The following is a 19,907-nucleotide window of genomic DNA, read 5'->3' on the forward strand; positions in this document are numbered from 1 at the left end:
TGACCTTTAACCCTTAGTTTATGTTGTATTCTATCATAGAGACTCACCTAGAAACAAGCCTGCAGTAGAATCAGAAAACTCATCAGCTGTTCTCTATATTTTACTAGCACCAAGGACAGCAACAACAACGACAACAACAGAAGAAACATCAGCAGCAACAACAACAAAGGCAACGTCAACGTCAACAGCAACAACAGCATCTGCAGCAACATCAACAAGGGCAACGTCAACAGCAACATCAGCAGAAATTAAGTGTCTTTACTCAAATAATCACCTAATTTTACATATCATTTTATTTCAGAATTTTTTCATCAATAATAATAGTCAGTTTATGTAATCAATCAATTAGTTCATGATGACTCAGCTTTTTTTCATATTTTACTAGCACCAAGGACAGCAACGACAACAACAGCAGCAAGGTCAGCGGCAACAGCAACAGCAACAGCTGCAGCAACAATGAGGGCAACGTCAGCAGCAACATCAACATCAAAGGGCTGAGAGCACCAGAAGAGGCACATCTACAAGCAGCAGACGTGGGCAGATGTTTTTCTGCTCCCTGCTTGACATTTTGTAAATATATTATTTTAGCTTGGTCTGGAGATTTCTGAGGGGTATTCCATAAAGGAGGGTGAACAAACTCTGAGTCTATCCATAAACTCAGGGTCAACATACCCCGCGATGGGAAACTCTGGGTATCGGATTCCATTACAGCTGGTATGAAGTGGGTTAATCAACCCTGAGTATGTAAACCTTGGGTTACTGAAGTGCACGCGCACGATTAAAAGCCATCATCAATGGATTGAAGATGAGTCGAGCTGCCATGGCAACCACCCGGAAAATAGTGATTTATTCACCCTAATGGGTGAAATAAGCCGGTGTTTGAGGAATATGAGCCTGTTCGAAAGGTGCGTTCAGTCTTCAGTGACAATAGTGGCTTAAATCACCCGTAATTAGTCACACTTTTTGGTCACTTCATCACTTTATTGCTTCAAGAGCAGAGAATAATATGAATAAAATGTGTCTGAGGAGACGTGGCAGCAGCATAGGATGGCTGCATAGAGAGCCCTCCCGTTACACTGGATATTAAGACAGTAAATGCCGATTGATATTGCATCATTTATATTGATTTTTAATGTAAAATTGTCACCAGAGTCATCTCAACGTCCTAAAAAATGTCATAAAAAAACACTGAAGCAGCATGCGAACCCGCGACCCTCATCTTCAACGCGCAGCATCACAACTCACTGCGCCATCAGACTGGTGAAGAACATTGTGCAGAACAAGGGAATGGCATCCCTGAATGTGACACGTGCAACCTCAAGGGTGGCAAAATAAAAAGAAGAAAATCGAGAGCTGAGGAAGCAACTTAACCGAGTGAAATTCAGTAATGGCTTCTTTTCTGTAGATGACGAAGACAAAGTGAGGCATTACACAGAACTGCCAAATCATCAAACATTCATGGAAATATTGTCGGTGTTGGAGTCTGTCACTTCCCACAAAAAGATTCTTCTCGCACCATATCAAATGCTTCTTCTATCATGTATGCGGCTGCGACTAGATGTTTCTGTTTATCTTCTTGCCGATTTGTTCCTTGTTTCACCTAGTACTTTGTACAGAGCTTAAAGTGAATTACATACATTCTTATAACTTATGGCCAGACAGAGACAATTTGCGTAAAGTTATGCCACATCAGTTTGTGCAGTCATTTGGAAATAGGGTTGCTGTAATTATTGATTGCTTTCACAGAGAGACCCTTCAATGTAAAAGCATGTGCTCAAATATTTTTAGGCATATTTATAGGCATTACACCCAAAGGAGCCATCTGTTTTTGGTCGGGAAGGGGGCATTCAAGTGACAAACATATTACCCCGAATAGTGGATTTCTAGACAAATTGCTGCCAGGAGACATTTTGGCTGACAGGGGTTTTGATATTCAAGAAAATGTTTAAATTTTGTGTGCGGAGGTTAAAATACTACTAGAGGCATGTCTCAGCTGGATGCAAAAAATGAGGAGGAAACCAGGAAAATTGCTCATCGGAGAATACATGTAAAGAAAGGGTGATTGGAAATGTATGCCAGAAATATAACATAATGTCTGGTACAATGCCAATTTCTCCCATACTGCCATGTGAAGGTGAAAGTCACCCTTTTAGATAAAGTGGTTACAGTGTTGTGCATTAACAAATCTGTACCCAACTGTTTGTAAGTAGTTTGACACTGTTGCCTCCAATAAATACACAAATGGCTAAAATCATGTTGAGTCACAAGATTATTTAAAACAAGTCTGAGTTTCCTTTTGTTGTCCATCATGTGTTCTTCCATTAAACTGCGATACAGACAGTAAAGGCTTAAAAAAAAAAAATCAAATATTATGTACAAAAACAAATCAGATGAAACAAAATTGATTAGTCAGTTAAAGCCATATTTAATACAACAAAATAACAATAACACAAATGTATAGGCACTGACCCCATTAACAAGATAACAAATTATGTCCATATTTGTTGTTAATGGAAATAGCGCTGGATTGGTTGTCCATGCCTTGGCTGCTAATTCATATGGATCTACATTGCTAATTAGGGATGTCTCGATACAACTTCTTTGCTTCCGATCCGATATCGATATTGCAACCTTGAGTATTGGCCGATGCCGATATGAATCCGATACTATAACAGCACCACAAATCATACATACTTTAATTACTTATTTTGTAGTGTGGAATGTTAGAAAAGGCTTGATCAAGTGATGTTACTCAGAGAACAATAGTCAGCAACAGTAGGTATGAGAAAAAGTGACTTATTAACCAACTGGTTACATAAGTTTTAACATTCAACATAATATCTACAGTATTCTACAATTGAATAAAATAAATAAAAAATAAATTATCATATCCGTTATGATATCGGAGATTTTAGATGAAGTCCGATAAAATCAGATATTTGTTTTCTGGCTGATATCGGACCAATATCCGATATCAATATCACGGTTTGACAGGTTCAGCTGCTACCCCCCAATATGGTGCCCGGATGCGTATTAGTCTTGTGACTGCAAAAGAGCCATAGGTCACATCAGTCTATGAGGTGTCTACGTATATAATGTCTATGATGCTAATTACCTACTCAATACTCACTATACCACTATTTACAATTCTCTCAATCCAACCTTCTCACTACAGACTGCAGAGTCCACAGGTGCTAGTTTTTATAGGAGGGGGGCCAACAGTGCTTGTTTATTACTCCATTGTAATAGCTGGGTTTCAACCAGTTGTTTTACAACAAAACACACCAAATAAAAATATTCTGACTAAAATGTTAAGAGTAGGACCAGGAACAATCAACAGCACCACTTAATACCAAAATACATTTTTATTCAGCAGGAAAAAAAATGGTTTTGGGGTCACGCCAAAACTACATGTTGTCCTGTTGACTCAAGAAAACATTAACATTAAACAGTAACATTAAACCGTAAAACATGGTATGTTAGTGTCACACTTTACTCAGCTTAATTACACTTGTATTAGATACAACACTATTTAGGAACAATCTAAGTTTATTAGTGAAAAAAGTTTAATAATCTCTTGATTTATAACCTTTTCCTTTCAGTATTGAGGACATTACTGATACAAAATGTGTTGGTTTTTTTTTTTACCAATTTTATCCTTTTAATCACAAAGAGCAGCATAACTCCATTATAAAATTACATTGAAAATTTTTGCTAATATGCTGTTTGCTTATTATGCAATTCAAATAATATGTTTATAGACAGAAACATCTCAATGGGATTACCTGACTAAAAACTAAATCCAAATTTAAAAGCACATAAGTAATGTCTTTCTTCAACTATTACCCAGTCATTTTATTTATTCTCCACATATCAATGTGTCGGTGTTTCAAGATTCTAACACAGCTAGTAATTCCACCTTAGAAACAGTTAAAAATCCACCACATTTCCATATAAACCACCTGCTCCTAAGACACTGCATCAGCAGAAGTTAACGTAACAAAATAGTTTTGCGATTTGTAAAAAGATACAAAATTATTTTTTGTTAAAAAGGAAACAAGTATCAAGTTTTTCTTTTTCTTTTTTGTCCGAATAATTAAACTGTATAAAAATAAAAGAAATTGTACACTTTTGTGTACAATGATGTCTGTGACTTGCATTTCATAAACAAAATTATTTAAAAGAAAAAAAAGGAAACAAGTAAAAAGTCTTCTGAAAAAATCATCAGGGTAACAAAACATTTTCCACTGTCACGATGACTAGTTAAAACAGTAGTTTGTGAGTAACTGTAAAAAGACATTCCCATTGGATAAAAACTCAACAAGGCATTAAACGTAAATATAGTGCAGTAGCATCAGAGCTAGTGTTCTGTGCTCTGATGTCAAGAGGTGCTGATTAACCTTTCGCTTACTTCCCATAGTTTCTGTGCAAGGGCATCATCCTGTCCTTTGACACTTGGCTGTTGGACTGAACAGTTTGCGAAGTAACGTCCACTGAAAGGCTCAATGCCCTCACAGAGGGCACAGTAGAGAGTGGTCTGGGATCCCATGTTGGGGTCCAAGAGGAACAGCTTGGCGATGGGGGTTAACAGGTGCGGCAGTCCAAAGTTGCGACACAATGATGTATGAATGACGCCTAGCAGGGAGAAAAGACAGAACAGTATAATGGCTTGCTTATAACTACTCTATCAGTAAACTTCCCTTTTGGTATCAAGATAATACTATGAGTTAAAGGTTTGCAGATAAATGATGCAAAGCTGATTAGACAAACTGAAATGTTTCCTTTTGTGACATTAAATGGCCAACACCTTGGCGTTGTAGCACAAAGGCGCTGATTTACTAAAATCTCAAAAAAGATGCCATAATCTCTTGTGTGTTTAAATACTAATTGGATGCCTTTTCTTACCTGCTGCGAGGGATTTACCAAGATTGTAGCTCAAAGGTCTGCATATAGATGGGGTTAAGACTGTTGTATTTAAATCAGCATTTTGTGCATTCAACATGGAGAATGTAGGAGAGCTGACTAAAACACACCAGGTGCTGCAGACTGCTTTCTTTGCTGCTGCAGCAAGATCAATGTTATCAACATGACAGTTTCTGGCCTTAACCATGGTGCTTGTTTTGCAAGGGCAGATTTGAGAAGTGCAACTAGGAAATACATGGCAGTTTTTAAGTAAATGTAATAACAATAATAAAATCCCTACTTATAACTTGACCTTTCCCATTCATGTGGCCACCATACTGTAGTCCTTATCCAGCTTCTATAAATGTTGAAATTAAAAATGGGTGACTAACATTCAGACACAAGAGACATACGCTCTCTTTATCCCCATTAACCAACCCTTTGTAAAATGATGAAGTGAACACTAACCTGGGTGCAGACAATAGCAGGTGACATTGGTGCCCTCCAGCCGGTTTGACAGTTCTCTGGTAAAAAGTACATTGCACAGTTTGCTGTTACAATATGCTTTGAAGGTGTGACACATAGACTGGCCTGTAACTAAATCTTTCTCCGAATCGATCAGTGGGAAGTCGATGCTTCCAAAGCAGTGTAGGCGTGCTGCCACGGTTACCACTCGACTCGACCCACACTGTTGCAGGCGCTCCAAGAGCAGTTTAGTGAGCAGGAAGTGACCCAAGTGGTTGACTCCAAACGCCATTCCAAAACCATCCTTGGTGCGTCCGGAACCTAACACACCTTAAACATGGAGAAGTAAAAGGACTTACTGGGACAGAAAATGATTATATTTTCTTTATAAGTCCTTGTCGAGCAGCAGAGTGTAGAACATGGTCACTACCTCACCTGACCTCAGAAGCTGGTAGTTCCTTGATGACGTTGCATTTGGGTATCTCTCCTGACTTTTTCACTTCTAAATAACTTCAATGTTCCCTGGTAGATCCAATCAACCCCCCAACTCACTTTTGGTGCACAGCGCGCACTACTCCAAACACATCCAATGTAGCTCCAACGCGCATCATTGTGTTGTCCGTAGTAATGATACTAAAGTAAATATGTAGAAAAGCACCACAAAAAGCTAAAGAAAAAGCAAAATCAGAGAAATCTACACCACCCTGAAATCAACGACTCAAATCACATCCGGCCGACCACTGCCTCTCCCTATGGATTATATATTAAGGTGAAAAATCGTCCAAAAAGTAATGCAGGTGTGTATAAAATGTTTTTTAAAAAGGTGCAGCTATTGGTCCGGACCCGGACCTCAGACAAACCTGACTAAAGTTCCGGCACTTCCTGTGCGTAAGCCGAATGCCGGTAGTTCCGTCATTGCCGGACCCGTGTCCTTCTAGCTATAATTCGGTCAGTTTTGTTTTAGCCCTAACCCGAACTATAGTCAGGTTTGTCTGAGGTCTGGGTCCGGAGCAATAAACACTTTGTACTGTTATATTAAATGTTATATCCATGACTAGTACAGGTAGTCTTGAAGTACAATGATAATTGATTTTCAAACACTGAAATGGAATAATAAATACAGGTACACAGCAAATACAAATTAATGTTTAATCCACAATTGAATTTTCACTTTATTAATCTTATAAAAATGCTCATTTCCAACATCAATCAATGTAATGTGAAGATGTTGACATGAATATGGACAAAGATGTCAAACACTTAAGGTCAAACATACTCGAGCGGATACCCGCAAAACGGAGTCCCCGCAGAGTCCGCCAGGCCAATTAAATGCAAAGCTCAGATTTTACGACCACGAGGACTTCTCCGCGTAGTGTCACACAAGACACTGCTCAGCATTGTATCGACCCGCATTAAATGCAACACCGACCCGTATTTCCCCTCCTGGTGAAACAGCAGGAGAGATGAACACGAGCTAAGAAAAAAGACTGGCAGACGAGCTACGGCAGCATCAACAACTTTAAAACAGGATCATGGCACATGTAGGGTTTAATGGAAACGGTTGCACGGCGATGCGCCCAAGTATGTAAGCTCTGAGGAGAGCGGACAGTCCACCCTGAATCCGTTGTGCGCTTGTTTAAGCCAGCATAGACTGTAAAAACAATGGATGGACAAGCTCCTCCAAAAGTGAAGCTTTTATTTTTAGAGCTCCCCCTGCTGACTGGCTGCACTATAGGTGACAAACCCCACCTCCTCAATCTTTACAGATGGGATGTGTGTCAAACTGTCAAGTTAAAATACTCATCACATAATTTTTTTCCAAACCTACACTCTGCTGTGATCATTAGTTATCACCCTACATTGTGTTCAAGTGCTCATTTTTCTGTTAAGTTTGTTTCCAAAAAGGTATTTGAGGTTGAAAAACTGGATTTTACATCATATATGATGATGATAGACAGCCACGGATCTTGCGTAGCTCTCTTTGGGGTCTATTCTCCCGCCTTGACTTAAACGCTTTTTTGCGCGCCTGCAGTTACGCACTTCTCTCCTATGCCGCACGTATTCTCCGGTCCAGGCTGCTGACCCATCCACCACGCGTAAGGTAGACTATTATCTACTATTACCGGGCGACCGTGGCTCAGGTGGTAGTGGGTCGTCTTCTGATCGAGAAGTTGGGGGTTCGATCCCAGTACCTGACTATGTGTCAAAGTGTCCTTGGGCAAGAGACTGAACCCTAAGTTGCTCCCAGTGGTCGACTAGTGCCTTGCATGGCAGTCCTGTCCCACTGGTGTGTGAATGTGAGAGTGATTGGGTGAATGAGCTGATATGTAAAGCGCTTTGAGACTGCTTCAGTGTGGTGATAAAGCGCTATATAAAATCAAGTCCATTTACCATTTACCATTTATTAATAACTACTGGGGACAAAATTGACAGACTTCACTTTAAGAAAATCCGTATGCGCACACACCATCCTTCTTTAGTTTTTTATGTATTTATTAACTCTATACTGTATAACTACTCTGCTTCCGTCCTGTACTTTTACTTGTATTGTTTGTCTTGCAATAAAAACAAAAAAACAACAAACAATTATTATATAATTATGGCTTATGGAATATGACTTTTGGCTCTTAAGACTGCTGTTCGACTGTCGATGAGTATATTATGGAATCACAGGAGTGCCAAAATTAAAAAGAATGTGGAAATATAAAGCGAATCAATAATACAAATTTGTTAATAAAAAGAGAATCAATAATAAAAATTTGGAAATATAAAGAGTATCAATAATGAAAAATATACAAATGTTGTATATTCTTTTTCCATTTTGTTTTAGCTTTTTCTGTTTTGTCTTTGTCTTTTCCATTTGCGTTTTGACATTGCTTTTACTTCATGACTCAAGCTGTCGGTAAATGCAATGTCAAATCCATCTTTCTGTCCAGGCTGACTAGTTGATACCTGTTCACATGATTCCTGGTTGCAGTCACTATGTATTAGTAGGCTCGGGGAGTAACGGATTACAAGTAACAGTGTTACGTAATCAGTATACAAAAAACATGTAACTGTAATCTGTGACAGTATATTAAAAAACGCGTAATCAGATTACAGGTTTTTTTTCCTTTTTTTTGTAAAAACTGGAATTATTTTGGGGGATTACATTTTAAAAGCTAGCAGAATATGCATCAGTGCATCAACACACAGAGCGCGCATAAGCATTGAGACACTTCACAGCAGTTCACTACAACAAATGAACACATAAAACAAGCTGTAACAATGTTGTGATGACACAAACAGCGCGGTCACCGTGCGCTTGTTTGGAAACAGACTAATTTGTCCGTGGACTGACTCAAAGCGGCTGGATTTAATACATCTGATTACTGAAGAGATTTCTAAGCAGAGTTGATGGAGCAGTACCTGTGTTTTATGTTTCTGTCATGTCAACACTGCAATACCGTGCCCCTACACAACAATTTGAAGCACGGCACGTATGGCGTTATATTTGTGTCACAACTTTGCTGTCAGTGCACGTCTGAAGAACTTTATCACGACTGTAAATGGTCCGCGTTATAAAGATTATCTCTTGATTGGATGAAAATTAAACCAGCGCGCAAAAGACATGTACACAGAGCTGTGTGTGCATTAGATGCTTGGATAATAAATAAAACCAAGAAGCTGATTTTCATCAATAACTTCAATGTACTTTGTGTTTTAATTAAATAACACATTTAATGTGACTTTAATGTGACTCTCTTCCAATAGCTCAGTCAGTTATAGGCCTGTACAACATTATTTAATGTATGAGTGGGGTCAGGTTAAACATTTAATTATTTTTATTTTATATTGTGCATTGTTGCAATGTCCGTGCTAAATAGACATGTTCATATTTTTAATTGATTTATTCTTTAAAGCATTAATATTAATGTATACAATTGCAATGTACACTATCAGAGCCAGAAATGCAATGGGGGACTAATTATTTGCATAATAATTTATTTTGGTGCTTCAGTTTTGGCCAAAAAATTTAATTTGGGTGCATCCCTAATGGAAACTCCTACATCATGTTTTATTTAAATCCTAAAAAAGAAACATCAAAATACAAATGGGAAAGACAAAGACAAAACAGAAAAAGCAAAGACAAAATGGAAAAATAATATACTACATTTGTATATTTTTTCATTATTGATTCTCTTTATATTTCCACATGCATTTCCTTTTAATTTTGGCACTCCTGTGATTCCATAGTATATAGCATTAGATTTCTAACAGAGGTGTCCAATCCGTAGTCCATAAGGCCCTTCTGGATATGGTGTGATTCAGGATCAAAACACACACAAGATGAGAACACTAAACACTCCTCCAATGTGATGTGCAATGATAACATGGCCTCCCTGAGCACTTCATGGTTTATTAAATTAGATTTAGTAGTGTTGGAGTAAGGAAAATTCTTAGCAGGCAGGAGAGCAGCTAGCAGTAGTTTACCCACCTCTAGTCTCACATGTTCAAAGTGAAATGTAAGAGCCATTTAGTTCAGTTATTTAATGTTTATTTCACTTGTGTACTATGAGCTTTCCAACCCAGGGAACACTCCTGTGGGGTTATAACCACATGGGTATGACACACCAGTGTTGGCTGATTGGTGGATAGCAAATAGTTTTATTCAGTGCCGTAAAGACGTGTTGCAGTGGTTATATAAATTTGGGTTCATTTTGAAATACCTTTACCCTGAATTGGTAAGCAGGAAACTAAAATTTAAGTGAGAGTTGGCTCGTACAAGGAACATTTGAACAAAAACTATTGGACAATAAACATTACCAATATTAAACAGAGTAACTTGACAAACACACCATCAGTAACCAAGCACTTACTTTGACTGGAAAAAAGGGTCCCCACTCCCTACAAAGAGCTTTGACCTAAACACAGGATAAGAAAATAAACAAACACGTACCAGCATTGTTAATAAGGATGTCAAGCCTTGGTTCAGTCTTCAGGAAGGTTTCAGCAAATCTACAAACAGACTCCAGGCTTGCTAGATCCAACTGCATGAACACCACCTGGTTGTTCCCACTCTCCTAGAAAACATTGGATTAGTCAGATTGTAATGAGTCTTTTAGTTTACAAAAACGGATAATACAATCAGAAAATTTAGCAATGTTTTCTAAAAGGAATTCCTTGACATGTTTGATCATTCATTTATTTATTTAAGTTGCTATCAGAAGTAGTGAGCAGCAGTGACATCAGAGGTGTATGAAGTACTGAAGTCATACTTGAGTAAAAGTATCTCTCACACTAAAAAGCAACATAACAGTAAAAGTTCCCAGGGACAGAATTAGCTTTTTAACCACATAAGTTACATTGTATACTATACCTGTATGTCATTAAAAAGTTGTTCTCATCCACTACTGATGCCTGTGTGCCCCCAAAAATGCAGTCAGGATTCCCAGTAGAACTGGATATTTTTCATTTATGTAACCCTGGTATAGTAAACATAGAAACACACAAAAACAAACTAGCTACACTGTTAGTGCTCCGTGGTTGTTTTACCCGCAATTTTTCCTTCAGGGATTTTTGACCAATGAGCTGGTCTGCGCATGGTGTTCGTTTACACTTTGTACCTTTGTGCTACAAGCTGTTGGCTTGTGAACAGAAGCTGGGAAGATAAAATCTTGCTAAAAGCCTTTGTGTGTAGAAACATATCTTATCAACAGATGTTATCGCAATAATAGCTAGATAATGTGAGATAAGTAAGTAGTTGGGATTGGGAAGTCTGATTCTTGCAGAGGAGCAGCTAATTGGAGCTAATTTGACTGAACTGTTTATATTGTGCAATAAAAACAACAAAACCAGAAAATCTGTCTGTGTGTTGATGTACTGAACCTGAACACTTTTCTGGCAAGCAGTTTTGCTCAAGAGATAATAACTCACATGGAGACTGAACGCTGGGGGTCAGTCCATAACTGCCGGTCGACTGACGATGGAAGAGGAAGGGCGGTGCTTGGGAGAGGGAAGTGCTTGCTTGATTGGTGTTTAGCGAATCAATAAGCAGAAGGCTGATTGGCTGGCCATCTGAGCCGACAAAACAGTGCCAAAACTCGTATTTGTATTTTGGGTTTTGTACTTATGTACTTTACATTTAAATGTACAGGTACAATTTATCTTACATGCACAGACGATTTTGGCAGGATTCTAACATTAAAAAATGACCCAAACTGAATATGCAATGATTGCATCCATTTAGCCTCTGAATCAGAACAAAGCAAACGAACCACGAGTGTAAAATGAATACAGCCTAAGAGAAATGTAGTAAAGTAAAAGTAGTGGTTTTCTATTGAAAATGTATTAAAGTGAAAGACTAATACATTTTTTAACTTTTTTATTATACACCCATAAGTGATATATCTGCTGCATTTTCTAGTTTTTTTATTTGCTTGCAGCCTGAGTTTAGATATGCTTGCTAGTGAGCAGTATAGATTTACTCAGGTAGCTTCTTTAACATTAACATAACAGTTTTTTCTTCTGTCGTGTAAAAAGAAAAAACGGAATACAAATATTAAACTGGTTTTATTCAAAGGTAAAAGTTTAATCAACTTTAAACAACTTTATCTGTCACACTCACCACTAAATATGACAATAGTGAACAAAATAAAACACAGCTAATACTAAGGGAAGCAAAATTGTTGTGTCAAGACCTGCGTATGACCTGCTCCAGTCCTCTGTGCGTCTGTACCTGACTTCAGTGCGTACAGTATGTTTTCAGCAGTGCAAGGTGAGCTGTGTGAGAGCAGCATCATAGAGCAGCGCTACTGCAGGGCTGCTCAGTGTCCAAAAATATATGCACCAGAAACACGGCGTGTGGATTTTTCTCTTTTTTTCCATACCAATATTATTACTCAGTAAAAGACGCTAATTAAAATGGCGATGGCGGCCACTCTGTGACAGCAGGGGGAAATGATTCAGCTTCTGCTTTTAGCTGGGATTGTTAGAAAAGAATGTGATTGCTCTTAAGACATTGAAGAAGGATAATAGCCTCTGTCTTTTTAAGTAGTCAATTTTATTACATTCATCTGTGGATCTGGACAATAAAACACTAACTTTTCAGATGTTTCCTTTGTGGATTTAATAAGAATTACATGTTTTAGAGGATTAAAACGAACTTGTTCTACATTGAAGTTTATACAAAGGCATTCAAATGGGATGAACAGTGTGTTTTTACCGTGCGAATGTCATAGACAGCAGCCTCAGCTCTCCGCTTGTCCCGGCAGGCCAGGATCACCCTTGCTCCTCTCTTTGCCAGGTCCAGAGCTGTGGACTTCCCAATGCCACAGTTGCCTCCTGTACAGATAATGAACAAGTGTCAAAATCAAGAAAGAAGCTATCAACACTGAGGCAACACACTGAACAGAGTACTGCTCCTTTTGAGAAAGTAGTGATGTGACAGTGAGATGCAGGGCAGAGATGAGGAGGTATGAGGCATGTGTGCATGTGGTATAATATTAAACAACCACACAAAAATCAGTCAGAATCAGAATCAAAAATACTTTAATAATCCCAGGGGGAAATTATTTTCGTTACGGCTCCAAATATACAGACAACATATACTGTACAAGCCACATCTATTAGGAACAAATATAAATATACCTATACATACATAAAATGTCAACTGTGCAGTTTAATTAAGTGCAGAAAGTGCAAAAAGAACAAAATGAAAAAGACTGTCCACGTTTAAGTCGGGTTACAGAATGGGGATGTTTGACAATCTTAGGGAGGTGTTATAGCGTTTAATGGCCACAGGCAGGAATGATTTCCTGTGGCGCTCAGTTTGTATATATGTATACCATTCATTGATAATAAATTAATGTTAGGGTTTTAAAAAAAAACCAAATTTCCCATTTGAGGGACAAATAAAGGATAATTCATTTTCTTTTCTTAGAATTCCATTATCATCAGAAATACATTTTCAAATGGTTCATAGTCTGGATTACCGTTACATTTGTAACAGGAGAGGTTAAGATGAGTCTGTTGATACATAAACTAGACATAACAGAAACTATAAAACACTAGTGACAAGTCAACAGACTCGGGATGTACACGAGATAAAAGGGCTAGAAATCACTGCACTTTAGGAAAACCAGCCTGGGCCTGGTTTAGTGATGAATGCGATACAAGTGTCACTGCACAATAAACCAATTCTGGTCCATGTTAGCAGCTGGTTCTTAAGTATGGCAGTGGTTCTGAATTTAGTATTTAGTGCTGCCTGAATAGATTTATTTCTATAGTCCAGTCATCTCCCGCATGGTGTGAGACCTTGTATTCAGTTCATGTTCTAATCAAGATCCTTTTCATTCTCATTATGATCATCCTTTCAACTAAAAATAAACATTATAAAACCCAATATTTGTAATTAGTTTGTTAATTTTCCACTCACTTTCTCTCAAGTACCCCCTGTAGTGCCATTGCGTACCCCTAGGGGACAGGGTACACGTACCTCTATTTGAGAAACACTTGTGTATGGAAAGTTGTTGGAACATAAATTTGATATCAGTGATATCAACCACAGTAAAGCTCTATTAGTACTTAAATTTGAACTTGTGCAGGAGTAGACTTCACAAGTGAAGTAAAATGAATCACTCGTAGTACTGGCCCATTGGGGATAAATAAAATGGTCTAAACTAAATTAAACTGGTGAAGCACCTTTAAATCCAAAATTGTTTTTCTTTCTATTTTGACATGTTCAGTCACTCAGGGCTGAATGCAGGTTCACTTGTGAAGGTCATATGTCAGAATGGCTTTCAATTAAGGTAGGTAATCCCAATCTCCAGAATGTTATTCCTAAACCTACTAGATTGCAATAAATCACATTTATTACATTCAAGAGCCCTATTGTTCCATCATGTTTTCCTCTCCTATGGCATTTGAATGCAAGGTATAAGTCACTAATATCCATCTGCAGCAGGTGGTTAGGATGCAGGGGATCAGAATCACATCTACCAAAACAGTTGACCAGCAACATTTAGAAGTGTCGTCCTAAGAGACAAAGTTGTGGTCGGTCCCGCTGAATCTCACTTCCAAGGTTGTTGCTGTTTTTCTTTTGTTTTAGTTGGCAGTTCTCACTTACTTGTAGTACGAGAAATAAAACTTTATTGTTTTACTTCACTGGGAAAGTCTACTCACTCACTTGTAAACCAAAGTTACCTACATGTACTCCAGTGTTGAGCGCTAGTAAACGAGCAGTACTGTCTTTGATATAACTGGTTGTCATAGCGGTGGGAGCTTCTTCTTCTTTTCTTTTTTTTTTTTTACCTGTAACAATGGCCGTTTTTCCTTTCAGCACCACGGAGCTGCGGCACTTCGCCCCCGTTACCAGACCGTAGTAAAACGCCACATAAATGAAGACGACTGAAGCCACGAAGAACAGAAACTCGGACATGTTCCGTTAACAAAATAAAAACAATACCTCACAACTCATGCTCCAAGCTTGCACTTCTTCTTGAGTTTCAATGGCGGTTAGCAAAGGAACTAACGTGCATTACTGCCACTCAATGGTAGGGAGTATGGACGTAACAAACACAAGCAGACCCTCTATCAACTATATTTAATTTATTGCCTCGCAGATAGTAAGATACTAAATAAAAACAATATTAGCACTCATCCTTACAATTTCTCTGTTATATTTAAGTAATATTGAGATTTATTTTGATTTGATATTTTGAAAGCTGTTTTCCATCGTTCCTTTGTTAAAGATTAAGTGGCGACCATTTTAACTTGTGACCCACTTCCGTTGGTGGCTCTCGGCTGCGTCCCTTCAGTTGCGCACTCACGCTGAAGAGTGCGAGTGCATAGGGTGTCCCAATATGCCTTTTCACACTCACGGAAATCTCGTTTTCGTTCAGTTCTCGCACATGAGGTCAAAAGGGATAAACTCACCATGGCTGACGTTGCAGGCAGCGAGTCTGATAGAGATGAAGGCCTAGTCCCTATGTTCACACTCACTGCCGTCAGCCCTGAGCCCGCAGAAATTTCACTGACGTCACCTGTAAAGTGATCGAGTGTGTGAGGTTGTGAGGGCTTGAATCACTAGAAATAGAAAAGGGACAGTCTTTTGTGTTTTTGACAGCAATACATAACGCGATTGCAGCTTTGGGACTTTTGGTTTTATAACACTCACACACACTTCTTTATGATTGTGTCTACAGTCTCTCTGTTTATTAAGCTATTGAGCTGAGCTATTTCTGTGTCCAGTAAATAGATGTTTATGTTTGTTCTCAGCTGGAAAAAAACTTCAGGGATCACTGCTCGGTCCCTGTTTATTTCAAAAAACAAAACAAAAAAAAAAAACAGCATTAAACAGCAGCATAAATGTATTTAGCTCCTTATAAGCTACATGAGCAACTGCTACAATTTGAGTAATTTACCATCTCATTCTAAATTTTGTTAAAAGTTGAGCATTCTAAGTTTGCTGGAGTTTCCCAAACTGCATTTTAGTCTCTCTCTCGCTCTCTCTCTCTCTCTCTCTCTCTCTCTCTCTCTCTCTCTCTCTCTCTCTCTCTCTCTCTGTATATATATAAAAGCAAACAAAAATAAATACAAGTACAAACTACAAAGCAGGGCCATTCACTCGTTACATTAGCATGTAAGGCATTAAACAACAACTTATTTACAAAATGTATCTATAATTACATATTGACAGTTACAAAAATTTAAGCAGATATACACAAAATTAAATTCTTTTCTTGGTTTCTTTTAAAACACTAAATACTTAGACATAACTCCACACATACTGTCAATATAATTTCCTGTATCGACAAAGACAGAAATTGCTTTTGTGTATATGGCATTTGCCCACAATTATCACTACATTACAATGTATTTGTTTACTAATTCACTCATTTCACATCGCTTTTCCCAGGAGATTCCTGCCATACAACACAATACAATGAACTATGGGTAGGGATGGGAATTGATAAGAATTTAGCGATTGCGATTCCATTATTGATACTGCTTATCGATTCGATTCCTTTCCGATTCTCTAATCGATTCTCATTGGGTGAATTATTATTATTATTATTATTATTATTATTATTACAACATTTGGAACATTTTGGCTACAGAGTATATTTACAGTGCTCCTTTTGAACTTGAACAACTTGATCCAAAACTAATTCATCTATAAAACAAATAATTATTCTGTAAAAAAGAACATATTAACCAAAAGTACAGCTTAGTTTAGCCTTTGTTTACATTTCTATAAATGGACTTTCAGTGACGCCGTCCCCGTTGTTACATGTGACATCATCAGCCATGAGTGTGTGTGTGTGTGTGTGTGTGTGTGTGCGTGTGTGTGTGTGTGTGTGTGTGTGTGTGTGTGTGTGTGTGTGTGTGTGTGTGTGTGTGTGTGTGTGTGTGTGTGTGTGTGTGTGTGTGTGTGTGTGTGTGTGTGTGTGTGTGTGTGTGTGAACGTGTGGAAAAGCAAACTAAAGACAACGATCAGTACCAGTCCATCTCCCGTGTCTGATTACTTGTTTTGAGGACATAAACTGGCAACGAGGTGTGTGTTCTTGCTGAAGTTTGTTGAACTTTAGCGCGAGTGTATAGAACCCGGAAGTGAGTAGCGTAGCAACAGAGATGCTACAAACACAGCACGGAGGACAGCACAGCTGCAGGTGGAGGAGGTGGATTCTACGCGGTGGACAGCAAACAACTACATGGTGGAAGGAGCTTCACTTGATGCTAGCTTAAACACAACATACAGGACCTGGAGGAGTTTATCGTTACGTATTTTCGACGTAAGAGGAACCGATAAGCGGAATCGTCAGGCAAGCAAACAAACAATTCCTAGGAATTGGATTACTGGGAACTGGTTCTCAGAAAGAACCGGTTTTCGATTCTCATCCCTAACTATGGGTGATTCTCTTACGATAAGTCTGTGGAGATGGCAACTTACGGAAAGGGTGCAAAAGGCCTGAAAAAATCACCGGAAGGTCCCTTGCACTGATTTTCCAATGGGACAGACTTTGTACCTTGTAAATTTACCTTCTCAAAGTGAGAACTCATACTGTCCTTTTCATACTCAGAAATTTTGCTTGACCTAAAAATAATAATAAAACATTTATAAGCACTTTTCAAAAACTCAGATACTTTACAGTTGTTAAAGAAACTACACAAGTCAACAATCATAAGTTAAAAGAAATATTGTTTGTTAATCCTTTGTTACTACCCTAAGTTAAAGGAGCATAGGGCAGGATCAAGAAATAAGACTCCATAGTGACACGACGGCCATTAGTGTAATTGCAGTCATCAGCCAAGCTGGTGCGGGGGCACGAATGAACTCTTTAGCAACGCAGCGAATTGTTATGATGTCAAACATGGTGTCTTTTTCTTTCAGTTTAGGTGTTTGAGTGACAGGCAATCTGGTGTGAATGCCTGATCACTGTGGTGTGTGTAGATCCTGATCTTTGTGTGTTTGTGTGTTTGCTCATCTGTAAACACTGCTGTCTGTGCACGTATCCCTGTTGTTTTATGTCTCCCGATCCATTTTTGGTCTGTGTGCGTCTGCCTGTCTGTCTCTTGTCTGTTCCCTCCCTTCAGTCTACAAGCCGTCTTCTTCTCATTCTTTTTTAATTCCAGGGCATTGTGCCGCCTCTCCAAGTTGTCAAGAACGCGCACCAGCATCATTTGACGTCACCATCAGCGTAAATTGACTTTATGTCTGCAGAACTGTGTGAGGAAATGGGACCCAGAACAGAAGTACAAAATGTATGACACAATCTGTTCAAGGGAATAAGCTCATTCTCTTTGGTTGTGAGCACTTCATCACCCATTAGCATTAACAATCAAAATTAATTATTTTTTCACAAATCCTGCCCTATGCTCCTTTAAATGTCCAAATATTAGTCTTTTAATTTATCAAGGTTTGAAAAAGATCCCCCCACTTTTCCCTCCCTACATCTCCCTGCTGATATGTCTGCTGTCTCCAGTGATGTGCCGTCAGGGTAGGCAAGGTAGGCAGTGCCTACCCAAGGGTGAATTGATATTTTGATTATTTGTTTTAATTATATTATTAATGTAATTATAGATTATTTATTTTTCCATTTCCAATAGCCTACACTACCTATAAGTTTGAAAGTGTCTGCATTTTGTGCGTTTCATAGCCCAAATTACTAAACAGCGCTATTTCCTGAAACAGCTGCACAGTCTTTTTTTTTTTTTTTCACTCCGCTGTAAGGCAGTGGGAGGCCAGGCGTCCCCCCCCAAAGGCACGTTGTTCCTCTGCCTCCGTTCTCATTGCGTGTTTTTACGTGTTTGCGCATGCTCAGCAGTTCCCCAAGATGACAACCATTTACGTGCAAAGGCAGCGTAGTGAGCTGCTTTTGTACATAACCGCGCTATGCTAAATGCTATACCTAAGTTCACAGTACATTAGTGAATAGATGCCATGTGACCACTACTGCTACGTTCTCTAGCTAGTGGGTGGGATAACACTACAGACAGGATGACAGCGCCAGAGATGATAGAGAAACTTTTTTTTGAGGAAAAACGACAGCTTTTAAAAGATGGGAGAACAACACCTGAGTTACCAGAGCTTCAGCAAAGGTAAGGTCAGAAAATTGTTGGTACTTTCTACAGTGAAAGGTAGGATTGGCTTTGTGGATGCTCCTCACTGAGGCTGTTCTGAGTTGTCGTAATTTTCTCTGTTTCCAACACAAACAACGGATGTGCTGCTGTGTCATGAGATATATCTTGTTGGGAGAGTATGGAGGCTATATAAAATAATTGTTTATGTTTCTTTAATGGTGTTTATGATGTTGATTTTGTTAGATGGCTAAATGCTTGTTCATGTGGATCTTGTTGGGTTTTTTCTTTCTTATTATGAATTTTATATTTTGATAAGCGCATTGAGATGACTTTGTTGGAAATTGCTTTATACAAATAAAATTGATTTGAATTGAATTAACACTTGCCAGCAGAAACATATGAAATTGTCATTGGTGGTCTCGATTTGCATCAGCTGGTCAGGAGGGCAGGCAATTGGAGAGCCCGTGGATGTGGAAGACATCCACCAGACCAGATTGGAATTATGATAACAAGACTTCTGCTGATTGAAAGTGGTATTTTCTTGATTTATCACAAATTCGGATTATGTTGGCAGCATTATTGGAACTCAACGGAGGAGGCCGAACTCTCAGAACTCTCAAATGCTCAAATCCACCCTGGAACTTTAAAGAGGAGTGGAGAGTTTATGTCAAGCGAAATAGCCACATTATTGGATTATTGAATGACCAGGGGCAATAGGGCTGGTAGTCAAATGTTGTGACGAGCCAGTCTGAAAACAACTATCTTTCCTTCATCAGCCACCCTGAGAACAGCCTGCTCAAGGTTGTCTCAATCTCACCATGGATGTATGCAGATCTGACACTCCGTCCCCCTCCGTTCTTGAACGGGATGAAAATAAAATAAAATTTTGCTGCTCTGTAACGTGTGCAATGACAAACAAAGTTGATTCTGATTCTGATGATTAAGGCAGCAACTAAAAATATGAAAAAAAAAAAAAA

At 38.6% G+C, this 19,907-nt stretch overlaps 1 protein-coding gene across 1 annotated transcript; it reads right to left on the minus strand.

Moving 5' to 3' along the window:
• Nucleotides 1-3,012: 3,012 nt before the first annotated feature.
• On the minus strand, nt 3,013-14,851 carry LOC114474094 (dehydrogenase/reductase SDR family member 13-like). The gene is made up of 5 exons (XM_028464110.1): nt 14,659-14,851; nt 12,572-12,690; nt 10,307-10,430; nt 5,371-5,697; nt 3,013-4,635 (listed from the first exon to the last, which is right to left on the minus strand). Exons 1-5 carry the CDS (start codon nt 14,783-14,785, stop codon nt 4,382-4,384), a joined length of 951 nt encoding a protein of 316 aa, XP_028319911.1. The 5' UTR covers nt 14,786-14,851; the 3' UTR covers nt 3,013-4,381.
• Nucleotides 14,852-19,907: the final 5,056 nt, after the last annotated feature.

This window comes from Gouania willdenowi, chromosome 13 (assembly GCF_900634775.1).
Source record: "Gouania willdenowi chromosome 13, fGouWil2.1, whole genome shotgun sequence".
Taxonomy (NCBI): domain Eukaryota; kingdom Metazoa; phylum Chordata; class Actinopteri; order Blenniiformes; family Gobiesocidae; genus Gouania; species Gouania willdenowi.

Excerpts from the sequence above, each read along its gene's own strand:
- LOC114474094 (XM_028464110.1), bottom strand. The coding sequence starts at position 14,785 with ATGTCCGAGTTTCTGTTCTTCGTGGCTTCAGTCGTCTTCATTTATGTG. Across the intron at positions 12,691-14,658 it reads AAAAACGGCCATTGTTACAG|GAGGCAACTGTGGCATTGGG; the intron begins GTAAAAAAAAAA and ends TTATCTGTACAG. Across the intron at positions 5,698-10,306 it reads CATCCTTATTAACAATGCTG|GTGTGTTAGGTTCCGGACGC; the intron begins GTACGTGTTTGT and ends TCCATGTTTAAG.